Source organism: Taudactylus pleione, unplaced genomic scaffold (genome assembly GCF_031769625.1).
Source record: "Taudactylus pleione unplaced genomic scaffold, aTauple2 ptg000040l, whole genome shotgun sequence".
Classification (NCBI taxonomy): Eukaryota; Metazoa; Chordata; class Amphibia; order Anura; family Myobatrachidae; genus Taudactylus; species Taudactylus pleione.
Window position 1 is genome coordinate 7,217,471 of NW_028284442.1, and position 22,632 is coordinate 7,240,102.

General features: G+C 42.4%; 1 protein-coding gene across 1 annotated transcript in view; it reads left to right on the plus strand.

Moving 5' to 3' along the window:
• The window catches only part of PTPRQ (protein tyrosine phosphatase receptor type Q), a 388,123-nt gene that overhangs the window by 237,331 nt on the left and 128,160 nt on the right, over positions 1-22,632 (plus strand). Inside the window, exons 35-38 of the mRNA XM_088455386.1 lie at positions 3,090-3,191; positions 14,183-14,303; positions 18,604-18,764; positions 19,379-19,524. Of these exons, the coding sequence (XP_088311512.1) occupies positions 3,090-3,191; positions 14,183-14,303; positions 18,604-18,764; positions 19,379-19,524 (530 nt within the window). The remainder of the gene's footprint in view (positions 1-3,089; positions 3,192-14,182; positions 14,304-18,603; positions 18,765-19,378; positions 19,525-22,632) is intronic.

Sequence of the window (22,632 nt, forward strand, 5' to 3'; positions counted from 1 at the left end):
AGTGGGTGACACCAAAATAGCAGAGCAGCTCTGCAATTTAGGTGTCACTCCCTCGGATGGTGTCACCCGATGTGGCCCAAACCCGCCCTAGTGATGCCAGTGGCACCCAGGTACAAGTCATACAAATGTGGATTGCTGTGAATGTAAACCAGTGGGTGGTGTGACTCGGACACATGGATACTCACATAGACAGGCAGATAGTCGCATTAGCATATCTTAGTAAGTAGGCTGCCACGTCCGAATCCAAATTGGCCACGGATGTGTCTGAATCAGGCCCTATGATTCCAAAGCAAACTACTAGAAATTGCTTACAGTAATTAGTTATTTTATAATCCATACAAAAAGTCAATATTTAGCAGCCAGTACACCAATGAATTAATGCAAATAATTTAGTAAGACAAAAATTTTAAACAATGTAGCATCATGGCAATGCAATACACATATTAAGCAGTGAGATTTGATGTAAAAAACTCAACAGCTGTTTCGGTGCCACCCTGAGCACCTTTTTAAAGAGTTGCAGCTCAAATTAGTATTTTGTTACCATACTGCTACGGTATATTATTTAATATTTTTGTCATAATAAGTAATTTCCTTTACTTATATGGTATTCTAACTGCCAAAAATTTGGTTGGACTCTATATAATTAAACTTACTATGCATCCTAAGATTGTTCAGTAAGTGTTTCACAATATTTCTCTTCCTCCTCTTCCTCCTCCACACTTGTTTTGATTATTTCTTAGAGATAATCAGGTCCCATAAATCTGCTGGTCGTTTCCCTGATTGGACTGGAACCCGCCAATCCGCAGGTCGGAAATGCCGATTGGTGTCCATTGATGATCGCTGATCCGTCTGGGAATTGGCGAAATTCTTGATGTTAAAAATCCCTGATCTGCTGATCCCAATCATATTTTGGTTAAAATTGGCAAATCAGGGAAACATGTTGGATTGCATTGATGGCCCGACCCTGCCATTGGGAGATCGGGGAATTGGCCCAATATATCACAGATGTATGGGGACCTTAAGTTTCAAAGACTTTATTAAGCATCTGTATTTGGTCGCTTAATATATGATTCATCAATTATGGAAAAGTAAGGGGTGTTTACAAAAGCAGCCATAGAGAGTAAATTCAGGCAGATCGTGTCGGTATTGCAAGAAAGTCCTCATTCTCAGATCACTGAGTACATATTGTCACAAACCACTGGACTACGGCTCTTGCTTACCGGGTCCGATTGGTTACTGGATTCTCTTCCTCTCATGGCGGTGTCCACTGAGCAGCTACTCTCTCCTGCTGTCATCAGCCAGTGGCTGTTGCTGCATCTCACATGGCAGCGCTGGTACATGGGTACCGTCATCTTCAATTTGTTCCATCTCTGCAACTGACCAATCCCTTCCCTGTACCTGTGGCACACCTCATCGCTTCGCTGTCATGGAACTCTGATTTAGCCCTCTTGATGTGGGCTATTTAAACGGCTTTGATGCACTTCCACTTTGCCTAGACTTTGTCTATCCTACCTGGTCAGCAGAATTCCAACTCCCAGTATCTGGATATCTTCTTGTTCCAACATTCCTGCATTTGCTACTGTAATCCTTCTGGAAGGCTTTTGATGGGTGCACAAAGAAGCAAACTCCGCAGAGGGTCTTGATTCATTTGTGGCTGATCTGCTCAGTTCAGCCAGAGCTGTCACCCAGCATCAGCACTGATCATGTTACATCAAAATAACTGCTCTTTTTAAACACTCCTGATCTTGATTAACTTTACCTGGACTATAACTGGAACATCCATCAGTCTTTTCTTCATTGACTCCATTAGTCTATCTAGAAAAGATACAACCCAGCAGCATGCATTTCCTAAAGAGCAAAGGAACACATCACAATAGCAGTGTGTGTTACCCCTCCTGTTGACATTTAACACACACAAGGCTGTACAAATTATTACAACATGTGCATACTCTATATAAACATAAACAGTGGCATACAGTAGCTCTTGGAGTTACAAATCCTATATCTCTATATGAGTGATGACATATATTTAAAAGGTACATGCAACTTTTTAAGGAGAAAGTGCTCTCAGGTGATCTTGGAACTACAGTTCCAATTCAGTTCAGTCAGTGTGTTTGGGTCATGGCTCTAGGAAAATGTCTGCCATCACCCTAAGGGTGCTAGTGTGGTAAGAGGTTAGGCTTTGAAAACGTTAGTTACTGACAACAAATTAAAGATTGGTATCACTTTAAAGGAAAAGTATCTTTTAATGCTGTGACACTGAGACCTTTGAGATGACATCCCCATGTAACTTTGGTTAAACAGTCTGCTTTCTTTGTCAGGATGGCAGACAATTTTCAAACAAAATAATTTCTTGGCAATCCACAGCACAATGCTAGCATAGTCCAACTGACCATTATATCAGCTTCAATCACCCCACCCACAAGAAACACAAATCTCTTATACTGTAAGCTCCTCGCACAGTTCTAGGCTGATTGACTTGTGTTTTCTACCTGAGGGGCCTATTCATCATACATTAAATGGCCCGGTAACCGTGCGGAAACACTAATTTCTGCATATTTAAGTTACCGTGCCATTCATAGTCAGGGGTCCAAGTAGGACCACCTGATATTCAGCAAACTCCAAAAACTGAAAGCTTTCAGAGTTTGCATGCGAGAACAATCGCCATCTTCAGATGGCGCTTGTTCTCGTTGCCCAGATCCGGGGATGCGAAGAGGGATCCCAGAGAATCCCTCCGCCGCCTCCTCACTGACTCCCCTCATTGGTAGTTTTTTATTGGTACTTTTTTAAATATTAAGGCAAAGTTACAGACAGACCCATCAGGGATTATTCCATGAAGCACAAACAGCACTGTAATCAGTAGTTATAGTGCAGTACCCAGTATGCCCCATCAAAACCAGATGAGATAAAAGTGGTGTTGGAGTGGAAATGGGGGAAATTGAAATTCAAGAAGGGGCAACTTTGAGTGAAAAGAGTAGTGTTCAGTGGCCTCAATTTTTATTTCATATAAGAACACTGTATTTTGTGCAATTTTGCATTATCATTTGAGCTATGTCCTTATATATTTGATATGATCACTTTGCATACAGGTCTACGAAAATATACCACTTACATCCTCCAAGTGTCTGCTAGTACTGCAAAAGGGGAAGGTGTTTACAGTGACGCTTACAACATTTCTACAGATGAAGACGGTAAGAGCATACATTATTCTTTAACATTATAAACATCTAGAATAGGTCTGACCCCATATTCATGAACATCATTGACAGGCCAAGTTTAAAGTACTCTGAAACTACTGATATGAAATGGTTACTATATGGCAAATGCATGGTTTTCAGTTAGAATGTGACGATGATAATAATAATAATCACAATAAGGATCCATAAGCAAAGCAGAATCTCTTAAATTGGCTAAAGGTGGTGATGATCATTAATGAGTAAAATCTTTCAGAACTTACATTGTGTTGACTTTTGGCTCATGACTTCCTTTCAGCTGTCAAATTTTCATGTCATCCCACTCAAACACCATGCAGAGTTTGTCAACAACTGAAAAAGAATATAAACAATACTAGTTAAGAGTATAATGCAAAATGTTTAACAGAAAATATTCCATGTTTTTGTTTTTTTTATTAGCTGTAACAATCCTACGTCTATTTTTCATTTTATGGATGTCAGAAAAACAAGGTTGAGAATCCCTGCTGTAGGTAGCAGTCATTAAAAATGTTGCTGGTGCTTAAAGCAACACTGTTACAAGCCGCTGTCATGAATTGTCTCCCACTAACAGTTTACATTCTCCTGATGCTGTTGTTCTGGTTCCCCTCAGTTGCTAGGCTATCTGCACGCCAAAGGAGGTCACGTGTTATCCACAGCATGGCGTGATTGGTTCCTTCTCCTATATGTGCACGCTAGCCTTTTGCCACCTCACCGACTACAGCATTCCTTTTGGTTCTGTCGGCTCTGCTGCATGATCAGCATTTTGTACCTTTTCGCTATACCGTATCCTGGTTCTCCAGCTGTATTACCTAGCCACCAGTTATCAGCTTCTCAGCCGCACCAGCAGCTTTCGTGCTGCTACCTGATCCCAAGCCACTCCATCGGCTTCTCAGCTGCACCAGCATCTTCTGGGCTGCCACCGGCTCCCAAGCCACTCCATCGGCTTCCCAGCCGCACCAGCAGCGTCCGTGCTGCCATCGGCTCTCAAAGCCGCTACTACAATTCATTAACTTCTGATATCAGCTCTAAGCCGCACACTCAGCTCTCAAAGCCACATCTTCAGTGCACCAACTTGTGTACCATCTATCAAGCTGCACCATAGGCTCTTAAGCCACACCATTGGCTCTCAATGTCGCTACAACAGTTCATCAACATCTGCTACTGTCTCTAAGCTGCACCATCGGCTCTCAAAGCCACATCTTTAGTACAACAACTTGTGTACCAGCTCTAAGCTGCACCATAGGCTCTGAAAGCCGCAACAACACTTCATCAACATCTGCTACCTGCTCTAAGCCGCACCATCGTCTCTCAAAAATGCATTTTCAGTACACCAACTTGTGTACCGGCTCTCAAGGCACACCATTGGCTCTCAAAGCCACTCCAGCAGCTCATCAACTTTTGACACTGGCTTTAAGCCGCACCATCGGCTCTCAAGGCCACATAGCTAGTTCACCAACTTGTTTACCAGCTCTTAAGACACACCATTGGCTCCTAAGCTGCAACATCAGCTCTGTAGCCACACCATCGGCTCCTTTGCAGTGCCATTGACTTTTTATTTCCTGTTCCTCACATCACCACTGAATCCTGTTGGGTATTCGTGCAAACCACTGCTGCCTCGAGTATCAAGACCAGGTGGCCATCTAAGTACCAGTGAACATGCCTAGTTCTAAGGGAACGGGTGATTTTTAGTGACGGGAGACCACGCTAGCCTGGGTTCTAGGGGGTTGCATGGAGCAGCCTTCAGGACTCATAACATTATAGTCAGCCAAAAGGAAAAGAGGAGATAACATGGAACAGGTACAGAATCCTGCCCAGGTGCTTGTTGCACAAATCCAAGTGCTCACTCAGAAGGTCCAAGAGCTCTCCTTGCATGTCAAAGAGGTCTGGTCTCCTGTTGCTTCAGTGCATCTCAAAGAGCCTAAAATTAACCTTCCAGATCGTTTTTTTCTGGGGATCGCCGACAGTTCAGCTTCCAGGAAAGTTGTAAGCTGTACTTCAGGTTACATCCTGTTTCCTCAGTGACAGAATCGCAACTAGTGGGACTGGTAATTTGCCTTCTCCAGGGTGATCCACTGACCTGGCCCTTCGGGTTGCCCTCAACCCATGCCTCGCTGCAATCTGGCAGTGCCTTCTTTACAGCCATGGGGTTATTGTATGACGACCCAGATAGAACTGCCCTGGCTGCGTCTAAATTGCGTTCCCTCAGACAGGGTCAGAAGGCAGCGGAGGATTACTCTTCAGAATTCCGCAGGTGGTCAACCGATTCTGGTTGGAATGACCCAGCCTTGCGCAGCCAATTACATCTTGGTCTCTCTGAAGCCATCAAGGATATCCTCGTCCAACATCCTCCTCCAGAGTCCTCATGGATAAGGCCATCAGGATTGACCAACATCTCTGGGAATGTAGACGGGAACAGACTCTCCCCACCAAGTCGCCTCGCTCTAATATTTGGGTTCCACCTCCTGATCCAAAGGAGCCAATGCAAATTGGTGCATCTCAGTTATCATCTAAAGAGAGATGCAGGAGACAATCCCTAGGCCTCTGCATGTATTGTGGTGACAAAGGGCATAGTGTGTGCAACTGTCCAGGAGGAATTGCATTTAGGCCTGGCTCCTATTTCCTGCAAGAACTCGGTACTAGTACCTGCAGCCATCCAACTTGTCAACTCTTCTCTAACCACTTCGGAATTTCTGGATTTTCTTTCTTCAAGTCGCTGGGTGTTCCCGCCATTCCAGTGGATCACAAAATCTCTATCTGCGGACTGGATGGAGGATTGGTTTCCAGTGGTCGCATTAAATTTAAAACACCTCCTCTCCACATGTCAGTGGGAGTTCTGCATTCAGAGTCTATTTCTTTCTATCTTCTCCAGTGTCCTTTAGCACCAATCATTCTCGGTCTCCCTTGGCTCAGGGATCATAATCCCGTCATTCATTGGTCCTCCAGGGAAATAGTAAAGTGGAGTCGTGTCTGTCAAACTCGCTGTCTTGTAGTTCCTATTCGGGCAGTTCAACCTGCGGTTGCCAAAACTTCCCCCGTTATCCTAGTTCAGTACCATGATTATGCCGATGTTTTTTCCAAACAGCTGATGGATGTCCTTCCTCCACATCACCCATACGACTGTGCTATCAATTTACTTCAAGGTGCCAAACTACCTCAAGGCCGGTTGTATTCGCTATCCATTCCAGAGGACAGGGCGATGATAGATTACATCAAGGATGCATTGGCGAAGGGATTTATCTGCCCCTTTAAATAACCGGTTGGGGCTGGATTTTTCTTCGTTGAGAAGTAAGACGGGACTCACCGTCCTTGCATTGACTATAGGGGTCTGAACAACATCGCAGGCAAAAACTTCTACCCGCTACCTGTCATCTCGATATTCTTCGATCAGCTGTGCCAAGTCAACATCTTCTCTAAGATCGAACTCCAAGTGCATATAATATGATTCAAATTTGGAGTGGGGATGAGTGACAGACAGCCTTTAGTACACACTCGGGGCATTAAGAGTACCTAGTTATGCCCTATGGCCTAGCTATCACTCCAGTGGTCTTCCAAGATCTCATCAACAACGTCCTCCGAGAGTTCCTGGGAAGTTTTGTGGTCATTACCTCAATGACATCCTTATCTTCTCTCAGTCTGTAGACCAACATCACCAGCATGTCAATCAAGTCTTGCAAAAATTGCAAGAGAATTACCTCTACGCTAAGCTGAAGAAATGTGATATTGATGTCACCCAAGTCTCGTTCCTGGGTTACATTATTTCCTCCCAGGGTTTTTCCAAGGATCCGGGTAAAGTCAAAGCCGTACTGGAGTGGGTCCAACCAACCAACCTTAAAGTTATTCAGTGCTTCCACGGCTTTGCCAATTACTATAGAAGATTCATCAAGTCTATTTCTACATAGTAAAACTGACTAAGAAAGGAATGGACACCTTCAATTGGACGTCTAAGGCTCTTCAGGCTTTTGAGGCTCTTAAGTCTGCCTTCACAAGCTCCAGTCCTCCATCATCCTAACCCGGACTTTCCGTTCATTCTTGAAGTGGAAGCCTCCGATATTGGAGCTGGAGCCATGCTGTCCCAGAGAGATTCACTTGACAACAAATTGCATCCTTGTGCTTACCTTTCCCACAAATTTACCTTGGCAGAATGCAATTATGATGTGGGGAATCAGGAGTTACTCACAATTAAATGGGCATTTGAGGACTGGAGGCACTGGCTTGAAGAGCCAAACATCAATTCACGGTTCTTACCGACCATAAGAACCTATCATATATCCAATAGGCCAAGAGACTGAACTCCTGACAAGCACGCTGGGCACTATTCTTTACCCACTTCAATTTCCTTATCTCCTTCCATCTCGTTTCTAAAAACATCAAGGCTGACGCTCTCTCCAGGAGCTTTTTTCCACTCCAGCAGACCACTTGCACTGATGTACCAATTATCCTGGATTCCTGCATTCACTGTGCTATCACCCGGAACATAGCTAAGCTTGCTCAGGCCTGTCAGTTGGAATCTCCTCCAGAAAAATATCCCGGTATTTTGTTTGTTCTGGAAACTTTCAGGAAGTCAGTCTTACTGGATTTCCACTCTCAACGGGCTTTCGGTCATCCTGGTATTAGTGAGACAATTGAGTTACTCTCTCGTGCAGTCTGGTGGCCCTCTCTGTTCAAAGATGTTTGTGAATTTGTCCTGGCATGTGAGATCTGTGCTCAAAACAAAACACCTTGGACAGCCCCTTCTGGTCTGTTGCTACCTCTCTCCATACCTAAAAGACCTTGGACACACATAGCCATGGACTTTGTTGTTGATCTTCCTGTTTCTGCCCAATGTTCCATCATCTGGACTGTAGTGGACCGCTTTAGTACAATGGCACATTTCATACCATTGACTAAGTTACCCTCTGCTAATGAGCTTTCCGATTTATTTCTTCAGCACATTTTTCATTTGCATGGTCTTCTGGAGGATATAGTGTCAAACGCGGAACACAATTTGTGGCACAATTTTGGAGAGCCTACTGTTCATCCTTGGGTATCTGCCTTTCTTCAGGTTATCATTCACAATCCAATGGGCAAACTGAGCATGTTAACCAGTCCCTCGAGCAGTATTTACGCTGTTATGTCTCCAAATGCCACAATGACTGGGTTTTCCATCTGCCGCTGGCTGAATTTGCTTTTAACAACTCGTGTCATTCAGCTTCTTCTGTGTCTCCTTTCTCTGTGTCACAGGTCAACGTTCCAGAGCAAATTCTTTCAACCTCAGTTTGCCAGTTTCACCTTCTGTCTCTGGGCTCCGTTGCATTTGGAACAAGGTCTATCAGAGCCTTCAGAAGTTTTCTCTCCATTCCAAGAAGTCTGCTGATAAACATCGGAGGTCGTGTATTCTTAAGAAGGGCAACTTGGTTTGGCTCTCCATTAGGAACATTAAGCTTCACCAACCTAATCAGAAGTTGGGTCCGAGGTTCATTGGCCCATTTTGCATCATTTCTCAAGTGAATCCAGTAGCTTTCAAGCTTCAATTACCCAAGTCTCTTCGTATCAACACTTTCCACTGTTCCCTGCTCAAACTGGTCTTCAGTTCAGTCAAGTTTAAGCCTAAGTTTCCATCCAGGCCTGCTTCGATTGTGGTCCGCGGTCAACGCAAATTTGTGGTTGAGCAAATCTTGGACTCTAAAATTTCCAGGGGTCGCTTATATTTCTTGGTCCACTGGAAGGGCTATGGTCCAGAGGAGCACTCCTGGGTTCCTGAAAGTGCTCTACATGCTCCCAGACAGAAGAGACTTTTCTTCCGGTATTTTTCTGACAAACCAGGTTCTGGGGGTTTTTCAACCCCGCATCAAGGGCGTGTCTCCCACTGGCAGTTTCCCTTCTCTTGACGCTGTTGTTCTGTTTCCCTCAGTTGCTGGGAGATCTGCATGCCACCATAGGTCACATGTTATCCACAGCACAGTGTGATTGGTTCCTTCTCTTATTTGTACATGCTAGCCTTTTGCCGCCTCGCCGACTATAGCATTCCTTTTGGTTTTCTCGCCTCTGCTGCATGGTCAGCATTTTGTGCCATCTCGTTATACCGTATCCTGGTTCTCCAGCTGTATTATCTAGCCACTGGTTATCGGCTTCTCAGCTGCACCAGCAGCTTCTGTGCTGCCACCAGCTACCAAGCCACTCCATTGGCTTCCCAGCCACACCAACAGCTACTGTGCTGCCACCGGCTCCCAAGCCACTCCATCGGCTTCCTAGCTGCACTAGCAGCTTCTGTGCTGCCATTGGCTCTCAAAGCCGCTACCACACGTCATCAACTTCTGATACCAGCTGTAAACCACACCATCAGCTCTCAAAGCTGCATCTTCAGTGCACCAACTTGTGTACCAGCTCTCAAGCCGCATCATCGGCTATCAAAGCCGCTACAACAGTTCATCAACTTCTGCTACTGGCTCTAAGCCACACCATCGGCTCTCAAAGCCACATCTGTAGTACAACAACTTGTGTACCAGCTCTCAAGCCGCACCATAGGCTCTCAAAGCCGCAACAACACTTCATCAACATTTGCTACCAGTTCTAAGCCACACCAATGTCTCTCAAAACCACATTTTCAGTGCACAACTTGTGTACCGGCTCTCAAGCTGCACCATTGGCTCTCAAAACCACTCCAGCAGCTCATCAACTTTTGCCACTGGCTTTAAGCTGCACCATTGGCTCTCAAGGCTGCATCTTTAGTACAACAACTTGTGTACCAGCTCTCAAGCCACACCATCCGCTCTTAAGCTGTACCATTGGCTCTCAAAGGAGCATCTTCAGTTCACCAACTTGTGTACCGGATCTAATCCGCACCATCAGCTCTCAAAGCCGCAACAACACTTCATCAACTTGTGTACTGGCTCTCAAGCCGCACCATAGGCTCTCAAAACCACTCCAGCAGCTCATCAACTTCTGCCACCAGCTCTAAGCCGCACCATCACCTCTCAAGGCCTCATAGCTAGATCACCATCTTGTGTACCAGCTCTCAAGCCACATCATCGGCTCCTAAGCTGCACCATCAGCTCTCTAACCACATCATCGGTTCCTTTGCCATGCCATTGACTTTTTTTCCTGTTCCTCACATCACCACTGGATCCCGTTGGCTATTCATGCAAACGGCTACTGCCATGAGTATCAAGACCAGGCAGCCATCTAAGTACCAGTGAGTATGCCTAGTTCTAAGGAAACAACAGTTGGCTGTTAGTGATGGAAGACCTCGCTAGCCTAGGTTCTAGGGAGTTTGCATGTAGCAGCCTTCGGGACTCAGTTGCTAGGAGATCTGCATGCCACCGGAGGTCACATGTTATCCACAGCATGGCGTGATTGGTTCCTTCTCTTATTTGTGCATGCTAGCCTTTTGCCGTCTTGCCGACTATAGCGTCCCTTTTGGTTCTCTCGGCTCTGCTGCATGGTCAGCATTTTGTGCCTTCTCGCTATACCATATCCTGGTTCTCCAGCTGTATTACCTGGCCACTGGTTATCAGCTTCTCAGCTGCCCCAGCAGCTTCTGTGCTGCCACCGGCTACCAAGCCACTCCATCAGCTACCCAGCTGCACCAGCAGCTACCATGCTGCTACCGGCTCCTAAGCCACTCCATCACCTTCCTTGCCACACCAGCAGCCTAGGTGCTGCCATCAGCTCTCAAAGCCGCTACCACATGTCATCAACTTCTGCTACCAGCTGTATGCCACACCATCGGCTCTCAAAGCCGCATCTTCAGTGCACCAACTTGTGTATTGGCTCTCACGGCTCTCAAAGCCACTACAATAGTTCATCAACTTTTGCCACTGGCTTTAAGCCACACCATCAGCTCTCAAGGCTGCATCTTTAGTACAACAACTTGTGTACCAGCTCTCAAGCCACACCATCAGCTCTTAAGCTGCACCATTGGCTCTCAAAGGAGCATCTTCAGTTCACCAACTTGTGTACCGGCTCTAATCCGCACCATCAGCTCTCAAAGCCGCAACAACACTTCATCAACTTGTGTACTGGCTCTCAAGCCGCACCATAGGCTCTCAAAACCACTCCAGCAGCTCATCAACTTCTGCCACCAGCTCTAAGCCGCACCATCACCTCTCAAGGCCTCATAGCTAGATCACCATCTTGTGTACCAGCTCTCAAGCCACATCATTGGCTCCTAAGCTGCACCATCAGCTCTCTAGCCGCACCATCGGTTCCTTTGCCATGCCATTGACTTTTTTTCCTGTTCCTCACATCACCACTGGATCCCGTTGGGTATTCATGCGAACGGCTACTGCCATGAGTATCAAGACAAGGCAGCCATCTAAGTACCAGTGAGCATGCCTAGTTCTAAGGAAACAACAGGTGGCTGTTAGTGATGGAAGACCTCGCTAGCCTAGGTTCTAGGGAGTTTGCATGTAGCAGCCTTCGGGATTCAGTTGCTAGGAGATCTGCATGCCACCGGAGGTCACATGTTATCCACAGCATGGCGTGATTGGTTCCTTCTCTTATTTGTGCATGCTAGTCTTTTGCCGTCTTGCCGACTATAGCATCCCTTTGGGTTCTCTCGGCTCTGCTGCATGGTCAGCATTTTGTGCCTTCTCGCTATACCATATCCTGGTTCTCCAGCTGTATTACCTGGCCACTGGTTATCAGCTTCTCAGCCGCACCAGCAGCTTCTGTGCTGCCACCGGCTACCAAGCCACTCCATCGGCTACCCAGCTGCACCAGCAGCTACCATGTTGCTACTGGCTCCTAAGCCACTCCATCACCTTCCTTGCAACACCAGCAGCCTAGGTGCTGCCATCGGCTCTCAAAGCCGCTACCACATGTCATCAACTTCTGCTACCAGCTGTAAGCCACACCATCGGCTCTCAAAGCCGCATCTTCAGTGCACCAACTTGTGTATCGGCTCTCACGGCTCTCAAAGCCACTACAATAGTTCATCGACTTCTGCTACCGGCTCTAAGCCGCACCATCAGCTCTCAAAGCCGCATCTTTAGTTCAACAACTTGTGTACCAGCTCTCAAGCCACACCATCAACTTTTAAGCCGCACCATCGGCTCTTAAGCTGCACCATCGGATCTCAAAGGAGCATCTTCAGTTCACCAACTTGTGTACCAGCTCTCAAGCCGCAGCATTGGCTCTCAAAGCCGCTCCAGCAGATCATCAACTTCTGCCACCGGCTCTAAGCGCACCATCAAGGCTGCATTGCTAGTTCACCAACTTGTGTACCGGCTACACAAGCCACATCATCGGCTCATAAGCTGCACCATCAGCTTTCTAGCCACACCATCGGCTCCTTTGCTGTGCCATTGACTTTTTATTTCCTGTTCCTCACATCACCACTGGATCCCATTGGGTATTCGTGCAAACTGCTACTACCCCGAGTATCAATACCAGATGCCCATCTAAGTACCAGTGAACGTGCTTAGTTCTAAGGGAACAACAGGTGGCTGTTAGTGACGGAAGACCTTGCTAGCTTGGGTACTAGGGGGTTTGCATGGAGCAGCCTTCAGGACTCATAACAGACACTCATAAGAAAGTAATGTACATACAATTATACATACAGTACATTGTCTTTTCAAAAATTTACATCAGTTACCAACCAAATTTTAATTACGTAAACAATAAAATGATAATGCCAGCACAGACGGTGTAATGGCTAGCATTACTGTCTCACAGTACCGAGGCCGTGGGTTCAATTCGCACTATGGCTCTAACTGTGTGGAGTTATATATTCTCCCTGTGCTTGCGTGGGTTTCCCACGGGTGCTCCAGTTTCCTCCCACACTCCAAAATTATACTGGAATGCTAAGTGGCTCCCAACAAAAATTAACCCTAGTATGTAAGTATGTGTGTGTTCATGTGGTAGGGAATATAGATTGTAAGCTCTACTGGGGTAGGGACTGATGTGAATGGACAAATATTCTCTGTAAAGTGCTACAGAATATGCATGTGCTATATAAATAACGGGTGATAAATAATAATAAATAAATAAATAGATGTTGACTTTATGTGCACTTATTGTAAAAAATTATATATCAGGAAAATAAAGCAAACAGCTACTTTTTAATTATTTTGGGTATATTTACTAAAGTGTGGGTTTTTAAAAATGGAGATGTTGCCCATAGCAACCAATCAGATTCTGCTTAACATTTCTATAGCACCTTCTAGAAATGAATAGCTAGAATCTGATTGGCTGCTATGGGCAACATCATCTCCACTTCTAAAAACCAGCACCCCCTAGGGGTGCTTGCTGCAGGCAACTATGGATATATGCAGTCTAATTGAATAAATATGCAATCAGTTTAGGAATCAGTGCCTATGATCCCAACACGTATTATTTCCAAAGAAATCCATATAAAGAAATGTGGCCCATTTGGCTTTAAACTCTAAAATATATATGTGGCCTTAATATGTTTGTACAAGGTCAGAACTAGTTATTATATATGTTATTTTCTATTTTAATATTGTGGCGTCAGAGTGTGTTATATGTTGGGTAGCGTGGAATGGTTTAAGCCCTGCATGCAATCCCATATTTTTATGATCTCTTCATGTTATGCCCAGTACAAATTTTCCCACCTCTTGAAGCCTGAAATAATTATTTCCAGCTCTCTTCCCCCAGCGGAGTTGTGTTGCAAATTACTTTATTTTTACATGCATTCACACCTATAAAACAGATTTTGCTTTTATTGGAACAAAAATATTACAGCACAGAATTTGTACAATATATTAAGCAAATCACTTTGGTATGCCTACTGATCTGTGTTCTCATGAAATTGTTCTTTCCATTGAATCACAGAAACAGATGTGGTAAGACTACCATGAAAAATCGTCCTTCGTTTTTGTAGCCAAGAAAGTAACACAGTCTTATTGGAGCTGATAGAGTTGAAATACCTGTTCTTGGACTGACTTAAAGTTAGCTTTCAGTGAATAAGTTTAGTCAAATAGTTTTGGTTTATTCACAAATATAGATTCCATTTTATTTTGTCCTTACAGCGCCTTCAGCTCCTCCACGCTTCCTTTCTGTAAATCAATTGTCCAATGTGATTGTGACATTGTCGTGGCAACCACCTCTTGAGCCAAACGGAATAATCCTCTTCTACACCCTATATCTTTGGTAAGACTTTCAAAGCGAAAATTTGCAATCTCCGCTATTATTTTAATTGGTGAAGTCTAGGTTTTTTATGGGGTGTGTTACATATATCAATTATCCCTAACTTAATATTAGTGCCACTTTAAATATCAAAGCCAAACATACTTAGAAGGAGCGATTTGCAAAAGCTGCGGCTTAGTAAAACTAGCCCCTTGATTTACATTGAGAGGGGAATCTAGTAAAGATCAACTTTGTTCAGTGGTTTAAATCAATACAAATCATAATATTAATAATTAGAATACAATTGCTAATTCATTGACCAAGTTTCTATCCTTAAAGAAGCAACACCTGGGATTGAAATGATTGAGGCCTTGGACAAACTTCAAATAGAACCATCCAAAAGCAGAAGGAATTTCCACTATACTGTACACACAATTATGATAATTGGCCTGAAATCTGCAGGGGACCTGAAACATACATTCCAGTTGAACCTATGCTTAGGTAACAAAATCTTCAAGATCTGCAGAGAGGTTAAAAGTAACCGCACAATTCCATTTACACTTAAAAAGTGAAGCATCATGAACTCAGATTTTGGGATGTCCAGTGCCTGGACATCTGCACACTGCTGACCCAAGGTTTTGTCCTCAAACTGAATAAAAAACCTCTAGGCCAGAATCAACCACTAATTTTAATACCTCATGGGATGATGTCCCCCTTATTCTGTACCATCCTAGGGCTGAAGAGAAAATGGATACTTATGCTTATGTGAAATAATCAGGATGTTTAAAGGCTTTTGAACAGATGGTTCAATAAGCCCCTGCACTGAAAAGCCAAAATTGCTAACCTAGTACAGCACAATCTGAGATGTTGGCATGGACTCCCCAGGCTCCTGGACATATCTGGAGCTAGAGCCCAGCAACACATGATCCCCTGGATTTCATACTGTGCAAACAGTGGCAATACCTGATGGTTGTACCTGTAAATTTGCATTGTTAGTGGAATAGGTAGTCCCCTTTTAGTTCCACTCCCATCCATCATCTCCAGATGACATGATAAAAACAGACAATACAACCACAGGACAATGAGAGAACATTATTAGGAAAAAAAGAAAATTAACCTGTAATAGCAGACAGACAGCACCATATAGAGAAATAATCACCAAAATAAAAGCTCTCACCACCTAAGCCTAATAATGTACCTCACAACAGGCTGGGTACTCTTAGGGAATGTTGGAGCACATTATACAGCTTCTGGCAGGCTTCTACACTTATATGTGAAAACTTGTCAAGGAGAAGGTGCATAAAGTGTAATCACCGCAGGACCCAAACCGAAGATGGCTGCCACCTTAAGGGATGGCTTCCCTCATTCAACTTGGACCTAGTCCCTAAGACCACTTTTTGGGTTTATAGCCCTGAGGAACTGGACTCGGAGTCTGAGAACCCAATGTGGATATTAGAAAAAAAAAGACCTCTCCAGAATTAAAAATTTCTTGGAGCCTTGTCTTCGGTTGCTCTGTGGTGTTGCAACCCTAGCACAAGAGAAGGGTTCCTGCTAGTGCTGTGACTGGTTTTTATCATTTTGGTCCAGCCAGGCATGCAGCTATTAGTCACTGTTCTATAGAAAGGAGTACAGACATATTTTCTCTCTTTCACAACCACTATACTCCAGTGTATTTCCTATATCTCCCACTGAAGGACTAAGGAAAAAAGGATTCCACCAGAGATTATTTAAAAGTCTCACAGCTTTTTCAAAGGACATTGTATTTAGTGCGGTTATCAGCATATTTGCTACATACGATCCATACATGCAATGAATGCAAAGTCATAGACATTCCTTATGAAGGGGAATATTTTACACCTAGTGTAGGGCTGAGGCAAGAACTCACTGATACTGGGCAAAATGCTATACATACATGCAAATGTGGGTGCTTCTCAAATTGTGTACAGCTCTGCATACATATGGTTGAATATATGCATTTTTTTAATGCATGTTTCTTTTGACCAATGTTCATCCAATATGCTTCCAAATCCACATCAATCAATAACCCTTTCTTTAGTCCTAAATCTGAAAACTATAACATTTTAACCCTAGACAAAGCCCTCATGCAGGCCTAAACATACGCCTGGTTCAGTCTGGAAGTCTAGGTCAAGAGCACTGCGTCTCCACAGTGCAGACGCTAATGAGGAGCACCACTACACCAGACTCTCTTTAAACAGACTAAGGGGTCTATTTACTAAGCAGTGTTAGGAGACAGAGTGAAAAGTGATAAGGTGCCAGCCAATCAGCTCCCAACTGTCATCTCACAGGCTGTGTTTGAAAAGTGACAGTTGGGAGCTGATTGGCTGGCACCTTATCACTTTTCACTCTGTCTCCTAACACTGCTTAGTAAATAGACCCCTTGAAATCTATCTTGAGACCTAAATCCTGGAAGTTCTTAAAATGAACAATGTAACAAACGATCACACAAATTAATTTATACCACCAGAAACTTCTTTGCTATTAACAGGGGTATTCAATATGGGAGCGAAAACATTGTTTTTGCGTTAATATCAGAGGTATGACGTCATTATCACAGGTTTTACTTTTACACCGTATTCAATTTCAAAGACTTATCGCAGTTTTGAAAAGTCTTTGATAAAAAACGGGGATAAGTTTTCACCATTGAATAGGTGTCGAAAAAAAGTGCAGAATTGGGGTTTAGGAGTGCAGGCTTAAAAAAAATAGCCTGAACCCCTGGGAATGACATTTAAAAAAGAACTGTGTCAAAAAAAGTTTATAAAAAAAATAGGGACACCCCAAAAAATTAATTTAAAAATTGGGGTGAAAAAAAAAAAATTGGGAAAAAATTGTATAACAATAGGGAAATAGGTTCAGGGCTATTCTGCAAGTATGCGGCAGATGTTTTGAAGAATAGAATTATAGCGGCAGGTGCACAATTGCAGAATTTTTAAAAATTTACTTTAGGGACTTAAAAATATGCTAGTACCGATTTTCATGTACCCCAAATTTGATGGGACCACTTAAAAAAAATGAAAAAAATAACCTAAGTGCTCTTCTGCAACACTTCTTCAATGTCGGGAAAAAAACACCTGCTGCGGCTATTTAAATCCCCGACTTTCAATTAAAGGCTAAAACGGGGGTACCCATAGTGTTCCCCCATGTTTTTACAACTTTAGGGGGGTCTTACAATTTTTTTAAGGAAAAATTCGTAACTTTACGCAAATCCAACTTCGGAGTTTCTCGTTTTCGTTAATTTTATATTGAATACGGGGATAAGCGGGAGCGCGCCCAATACTTTAACGCAGGTAAAATCTCCAATATGAAACGTTAACTTCGACAGTGAAGTTAACGTTTCATATTGAATACCCCTCTAAAACTTTATACTACGTTTGTGAAATAGTATCTACTCCTGTTTTGCAAATGGGATTTGGGGCCCACTAATGTGAACTTTGCCGTGGACACACCAATGTTGCACAGCATCCCTGCAGGCCTCCTGCTGTCACTCATTTTCGACCATAGTCTCCAGCTTGGATGCAGCCTTGCCAGCAGCTTGATTGACTAAATATTATTGTCAGAGTAATGGCAAATAATGAGAACAGCAACTGTTAGCCTAAAATGTGGTAGGAGGAATCCAAAAACACACATTTAGCAGGCACTTCAAGCCAAAACACACAGCAATAATCACGGCGTTAACCCTCAGCAAACACAAAGTAAAAACAAGTTTATTAAATCCTAGAATACTTAAAAAAATCCAGTTATGTTAGCAAAATAGAAGATATTGTACATTATCCATTATATAATCTGCTTAAGTGTGTATCTAGCTGTAGGGAGGCAAGTAACTTTGCACCTGGACAAACTATGTTACAGTGCAAGCAGTGCAAATGCAGACAGGAAGATGGGGGTAAGAGAGACAGGGAGACAGGGGTGGTGTGGGGACCAGAGATGCAAGGCTGGGAGAAGGTGAGCAGGACCGAGATGAGATTCAGGGAGATGGGGGAGTGCTTAAATATTTAGTACATAGTCGCATGCATTGTTGGAGGATCTGAGAGACATGCATGATCATCACTGTGCTTGGGCACAAGTCATTTGACCCAGCCTTGTCCTCTGATCATTAGTGGGCTGAATGAGCTGTACACGTTTGAGATGTATTTGAAAAAAAATGTCTTCTACATAATATTTATTACCATTTGTGCTTCTCTTATGGGCATGTGGCATATTTTCACTATTTGCAAATTGCTGCTTTATAAAAAACATTTTTTTTATTATTTTTATTATTATTATTATTATTATTATTATTATTATTATTATTTTATTTACATTATAGGGATGAAATGTCAACCAAAACTCTTAATATTGAAGAAACATCCGTGGACTTTCAAGATTTGGAAAGCAACCATGAATACAGTGCATATGTCACAGCTAGTACTAGATTTGGGGATGGAAATGCGAGAAGCGATGTTTTAACATTTAGAACTTTAGAAGGAGGTACATAGTAAATGTTAAGACTGTTCAGAAATGTGGTTTCTGTATGTTTTTAATGATTAGGGAATGGACTTTATTTTAATTTTGAAATGTTGTGAGCTACATGATGGTCAAGTGTTAAGCTGGGTACGCACTAGATGATATTTTGGATGATTTGATGATTTCCGACTGATCGGAACGACAAATCATTGAAATCGTCCAGTGTGTACGAACTATCGTGCGCTCCCATGAGCTGTTTGTTGCACCTTTTGGTTGGCCCTACATGCTGCTCAATCTGTCTTTAACAATTTTTACGATTGCACAGTGTGTATATCATTTGTCTGGAGTTCAAGGGAAATTGTTGACGATATTGCATCATTTGCACATTGACTAATGTGTACCCAGCTTAATAAATTTTCAATTATAGTCTGTATTTTTTTTTAAATGTTTTTTTTTTTTAAATGGCAAATGATAGAACCTGTGGTCACAAAACCTTGAAGGGCCTGGTTTGTGGGTTGACATACGGACATTCATGTATTTATTTTATGACTGGCAGTTATGAGGTACTAGTTTTATTTTTAATTTGTTATGCAAAGTATTCGTTGTGTGAATCACAGTTATTTATTTATTTTTTAAAGTTCCAAGTGACCCACCAAGGAATATGTCATACAAAAACGTCACCTCTTCTGCGGTAAAGATTTTCTGGAACCCACCCATGAAACCAAATGGATTTATACATTATTATACTTTATATTGCCAGAATACTTCTGGCACCTATATCAGGGTAAGCAATTGTTCTAAAAGATGAGCTATGATGACATCATAAACACTTGGCTAATTATTGTGCCATTTTAATATTGTTTGGAACAGCTATGCGTTAAAATGAGTAACATAATATTCCCATTTATTGTCAATGTTTTCACAATAAAGGGAAGCGCAGCTAATTAACATGGTGCTATTAACCAATTTAGGGCCCAATTCAATTAGGTGCGAAATCGGTCAATTTTCGTCATAAAAAAACGGTGAAAAGGGACAATTTTTGCCAAAAAAACAGGTGAAAAAGTCAGGACAAGCAGGTAATTGCATCTGTACCCCAAAAAATGGCTGATGTACGTCAGAAAATAATTTAGAAGTGTATTATTGGCCACAATAAATGTATTTAGGTTACTTAAATTGCTTTCGATTGGCAGTAAGTTGCGTACCGTATATGAAAAATGTTAAAAATGATAGAAAGCTAATTTTTTCCAGGAAATTACTGTCCGACGTAAATTCGGGGTACATTAAAATGGATGCAAGTTTTGTTTTTTTTCACCAAAAATTTGACCGGTAATTTTTCACCAAATTACGCAACTTCCAACAAATTTTTAGGGTCATTTATCATAAGGGGGGGTGGGGGGGGGGGTCCAAAGGGTTCTCAAAGAAATCCCCACATTTTTAGTCAAAACAATGATTTAGCATTTTTTTTCCCCTTAGTCTGAGACGGTGAACACTTTTTTGCCTGTTTTTCACTGTTTTATTATTGCGGGTGCGATAATTGTCTGCGAAATCGTCCGATTTTGCACCTAATTGAATTCTGCCCTTAATTGTCATGTGAGTGACCGCAAAACTGTGCCTGGTAGTAAAAATCAATTGGATTATTATTTGGCATGTCCATAAATATGACTGAAATAAAAAGTGATCTGGTTACTAGGCAGATAGGTTTTCCTTGTGAGAACAGCGTAAGAGTCTCGTACATGGGGATATGTGATTGTGTGCACATCAATAATTTGATTCATAGAGCCTGATTCAGAGATGTATGCAATGCATTTGCAGTTTAAGCGACTATCGGTAATCTCCACATGCGTCTGAGTCACACTGCACAAGCGTCAAGTTTCATTACCGATGTCACTCGTAGTGAGGATTTCTTTGCAAAGTGATTGACAGATAGGGACCATTTGCGGGCGGCAATGGGGCGGTGGCAACTCAAACTCAGGCGTGTTTATGGGGTGTGTCTCTGACTGCGATTCCATAGACAGTGAAAATGGTTCCGATGTCTAAATTCCCGGAGCCTTTCTGTGCGACCATACAGTTTTTCAGAAGTCCCATAATCGAATTTTTGAGACCGAGCTGCGTCTTGGTGCACAGTCACTTGGATTTGCAAAGGTGCCGGTAATCGTCTCAATACAAATCCTGGCAGATGCAACATTTGCATATTCTGGCACACGCTGTGTACAAATTTGCAGTTGCGGCAACATTAGCATAAATCTCTGAATCAGCTCCATAGTCTTTTAGTTGTCCAGAGTTTGTAGCTATAATGATCTACTTCTGGACCTACAGCATGACATACTGTATAGTATATGGCTAAAGTATGGCTAATTAATTACACACAGTTCTACAATACAGTTGTGAAATGACTTACTGGTAAGATGTTGACACGAGTACTTGGTGATCATTGGTGAGTTTCCTTATTACAAAACTTATGGCTGGAAAAAGTCAGTCACAGTAATAGAATGAATCTGGAGTTCTTATTTTATTATGTGGAAATGTAGCTGTGTTTGATAATGAACAAATGCTATTAAAGGAAAACAGGAGATCTCAGTTTATACTACATGCTGGACCATCTGGTTACTACCAGTGCATGTGGAGCAGTGCTCACATCCTTCCCAAATTGGTTTTATGAATGCATCAAGTTCCAAACACAGTTCATTAAATGTGTTTAAATAGCAATTGTTTCAGGATGAAGGTAATTCCACAACAGAAGTGAGCAACAAATGCTGCACAGGATAAAAGGAAGATGCTAATTAATGTACTATACAACCAAGCTGGCCTTCACAGGACGGGTATTAGTGTAACTCTCCTGTACAAGAAAATGAATGTAACATAATATATATATATATATATATATATATATCTAGTTATATATAAACCTGCTGTATATATAAAATCTTTTGGTAAAGTTTTCCTTGTATTAATCGTCAACTACAAAATTCATATAATAATAATACATTTTTCTATGTAAACAGGGCTGGGCCTGGACTTTAAATAATTAAAATGTATCTTATACACAAGCTACTGGAAACATTTGTTAAAGTATCTAATTGATACAAGATAATATTGTCACTTTGTTAGATACAACAAAGCAGAAGCCACTAATTCTATATTTTGCACAAATCATTTTACTGTAGCCAGGCTGAATGACTTGGTCACATAAGCCTAATTAGTTTATGTTTCAGCCTTATCAATTGCAATATGATCGATTATTATTATTAGAATTTGATAAGAATAAATGTTAATTTCACTTTAAAATAGCAGGGAAATCTATGATACAAATTTTGATCCTGTGTCGGTGAATTGTACAAAAGTGTCTAAGGGGTCTAATCATTATATTTGTTATCGGGTGCCAATAATTAAGTGTCCAACTCACTGCGAGTAGTGGTGGATACAAAGTGCAGCACTGACCGGGTGTCTAGAGCGGCCTCAGGATGCTCCGCTTGTGCTGCAGCAACAATCCTAGTTGCAGGTTGCTGTTCCAGGTACCCTTTTAGCCAGGAGCAAGGGGCGAAGGTGCCACCCATAAAGCCTATGCACTACTCGCTGCGAGGGTGTGCGAATTTTCTATAACATGTGACTTGGGAGAAGGGCATGAAAAAGTTGGGAAACCATCCTGGACCCCAAAAAAGTGACAAATTCGGTAGCAGAGTCACACAGAATGCGTCAGTGGCAATAAGGAAAGTACTGGATGTTTTTAAACAGTGTCAAATGGCTGATTTGAACATTTTTTAAAAAATTTAAAAAGCAAACTTTTTTCATTTAATCACAACTGAATTAAAAGAAAAATGCAAAAAAAAAAGTATTAAAAAGGTGATTTTGTGGTAATTTCAGACCACTAACTTTTTTTTTTTTTTAAATGCAA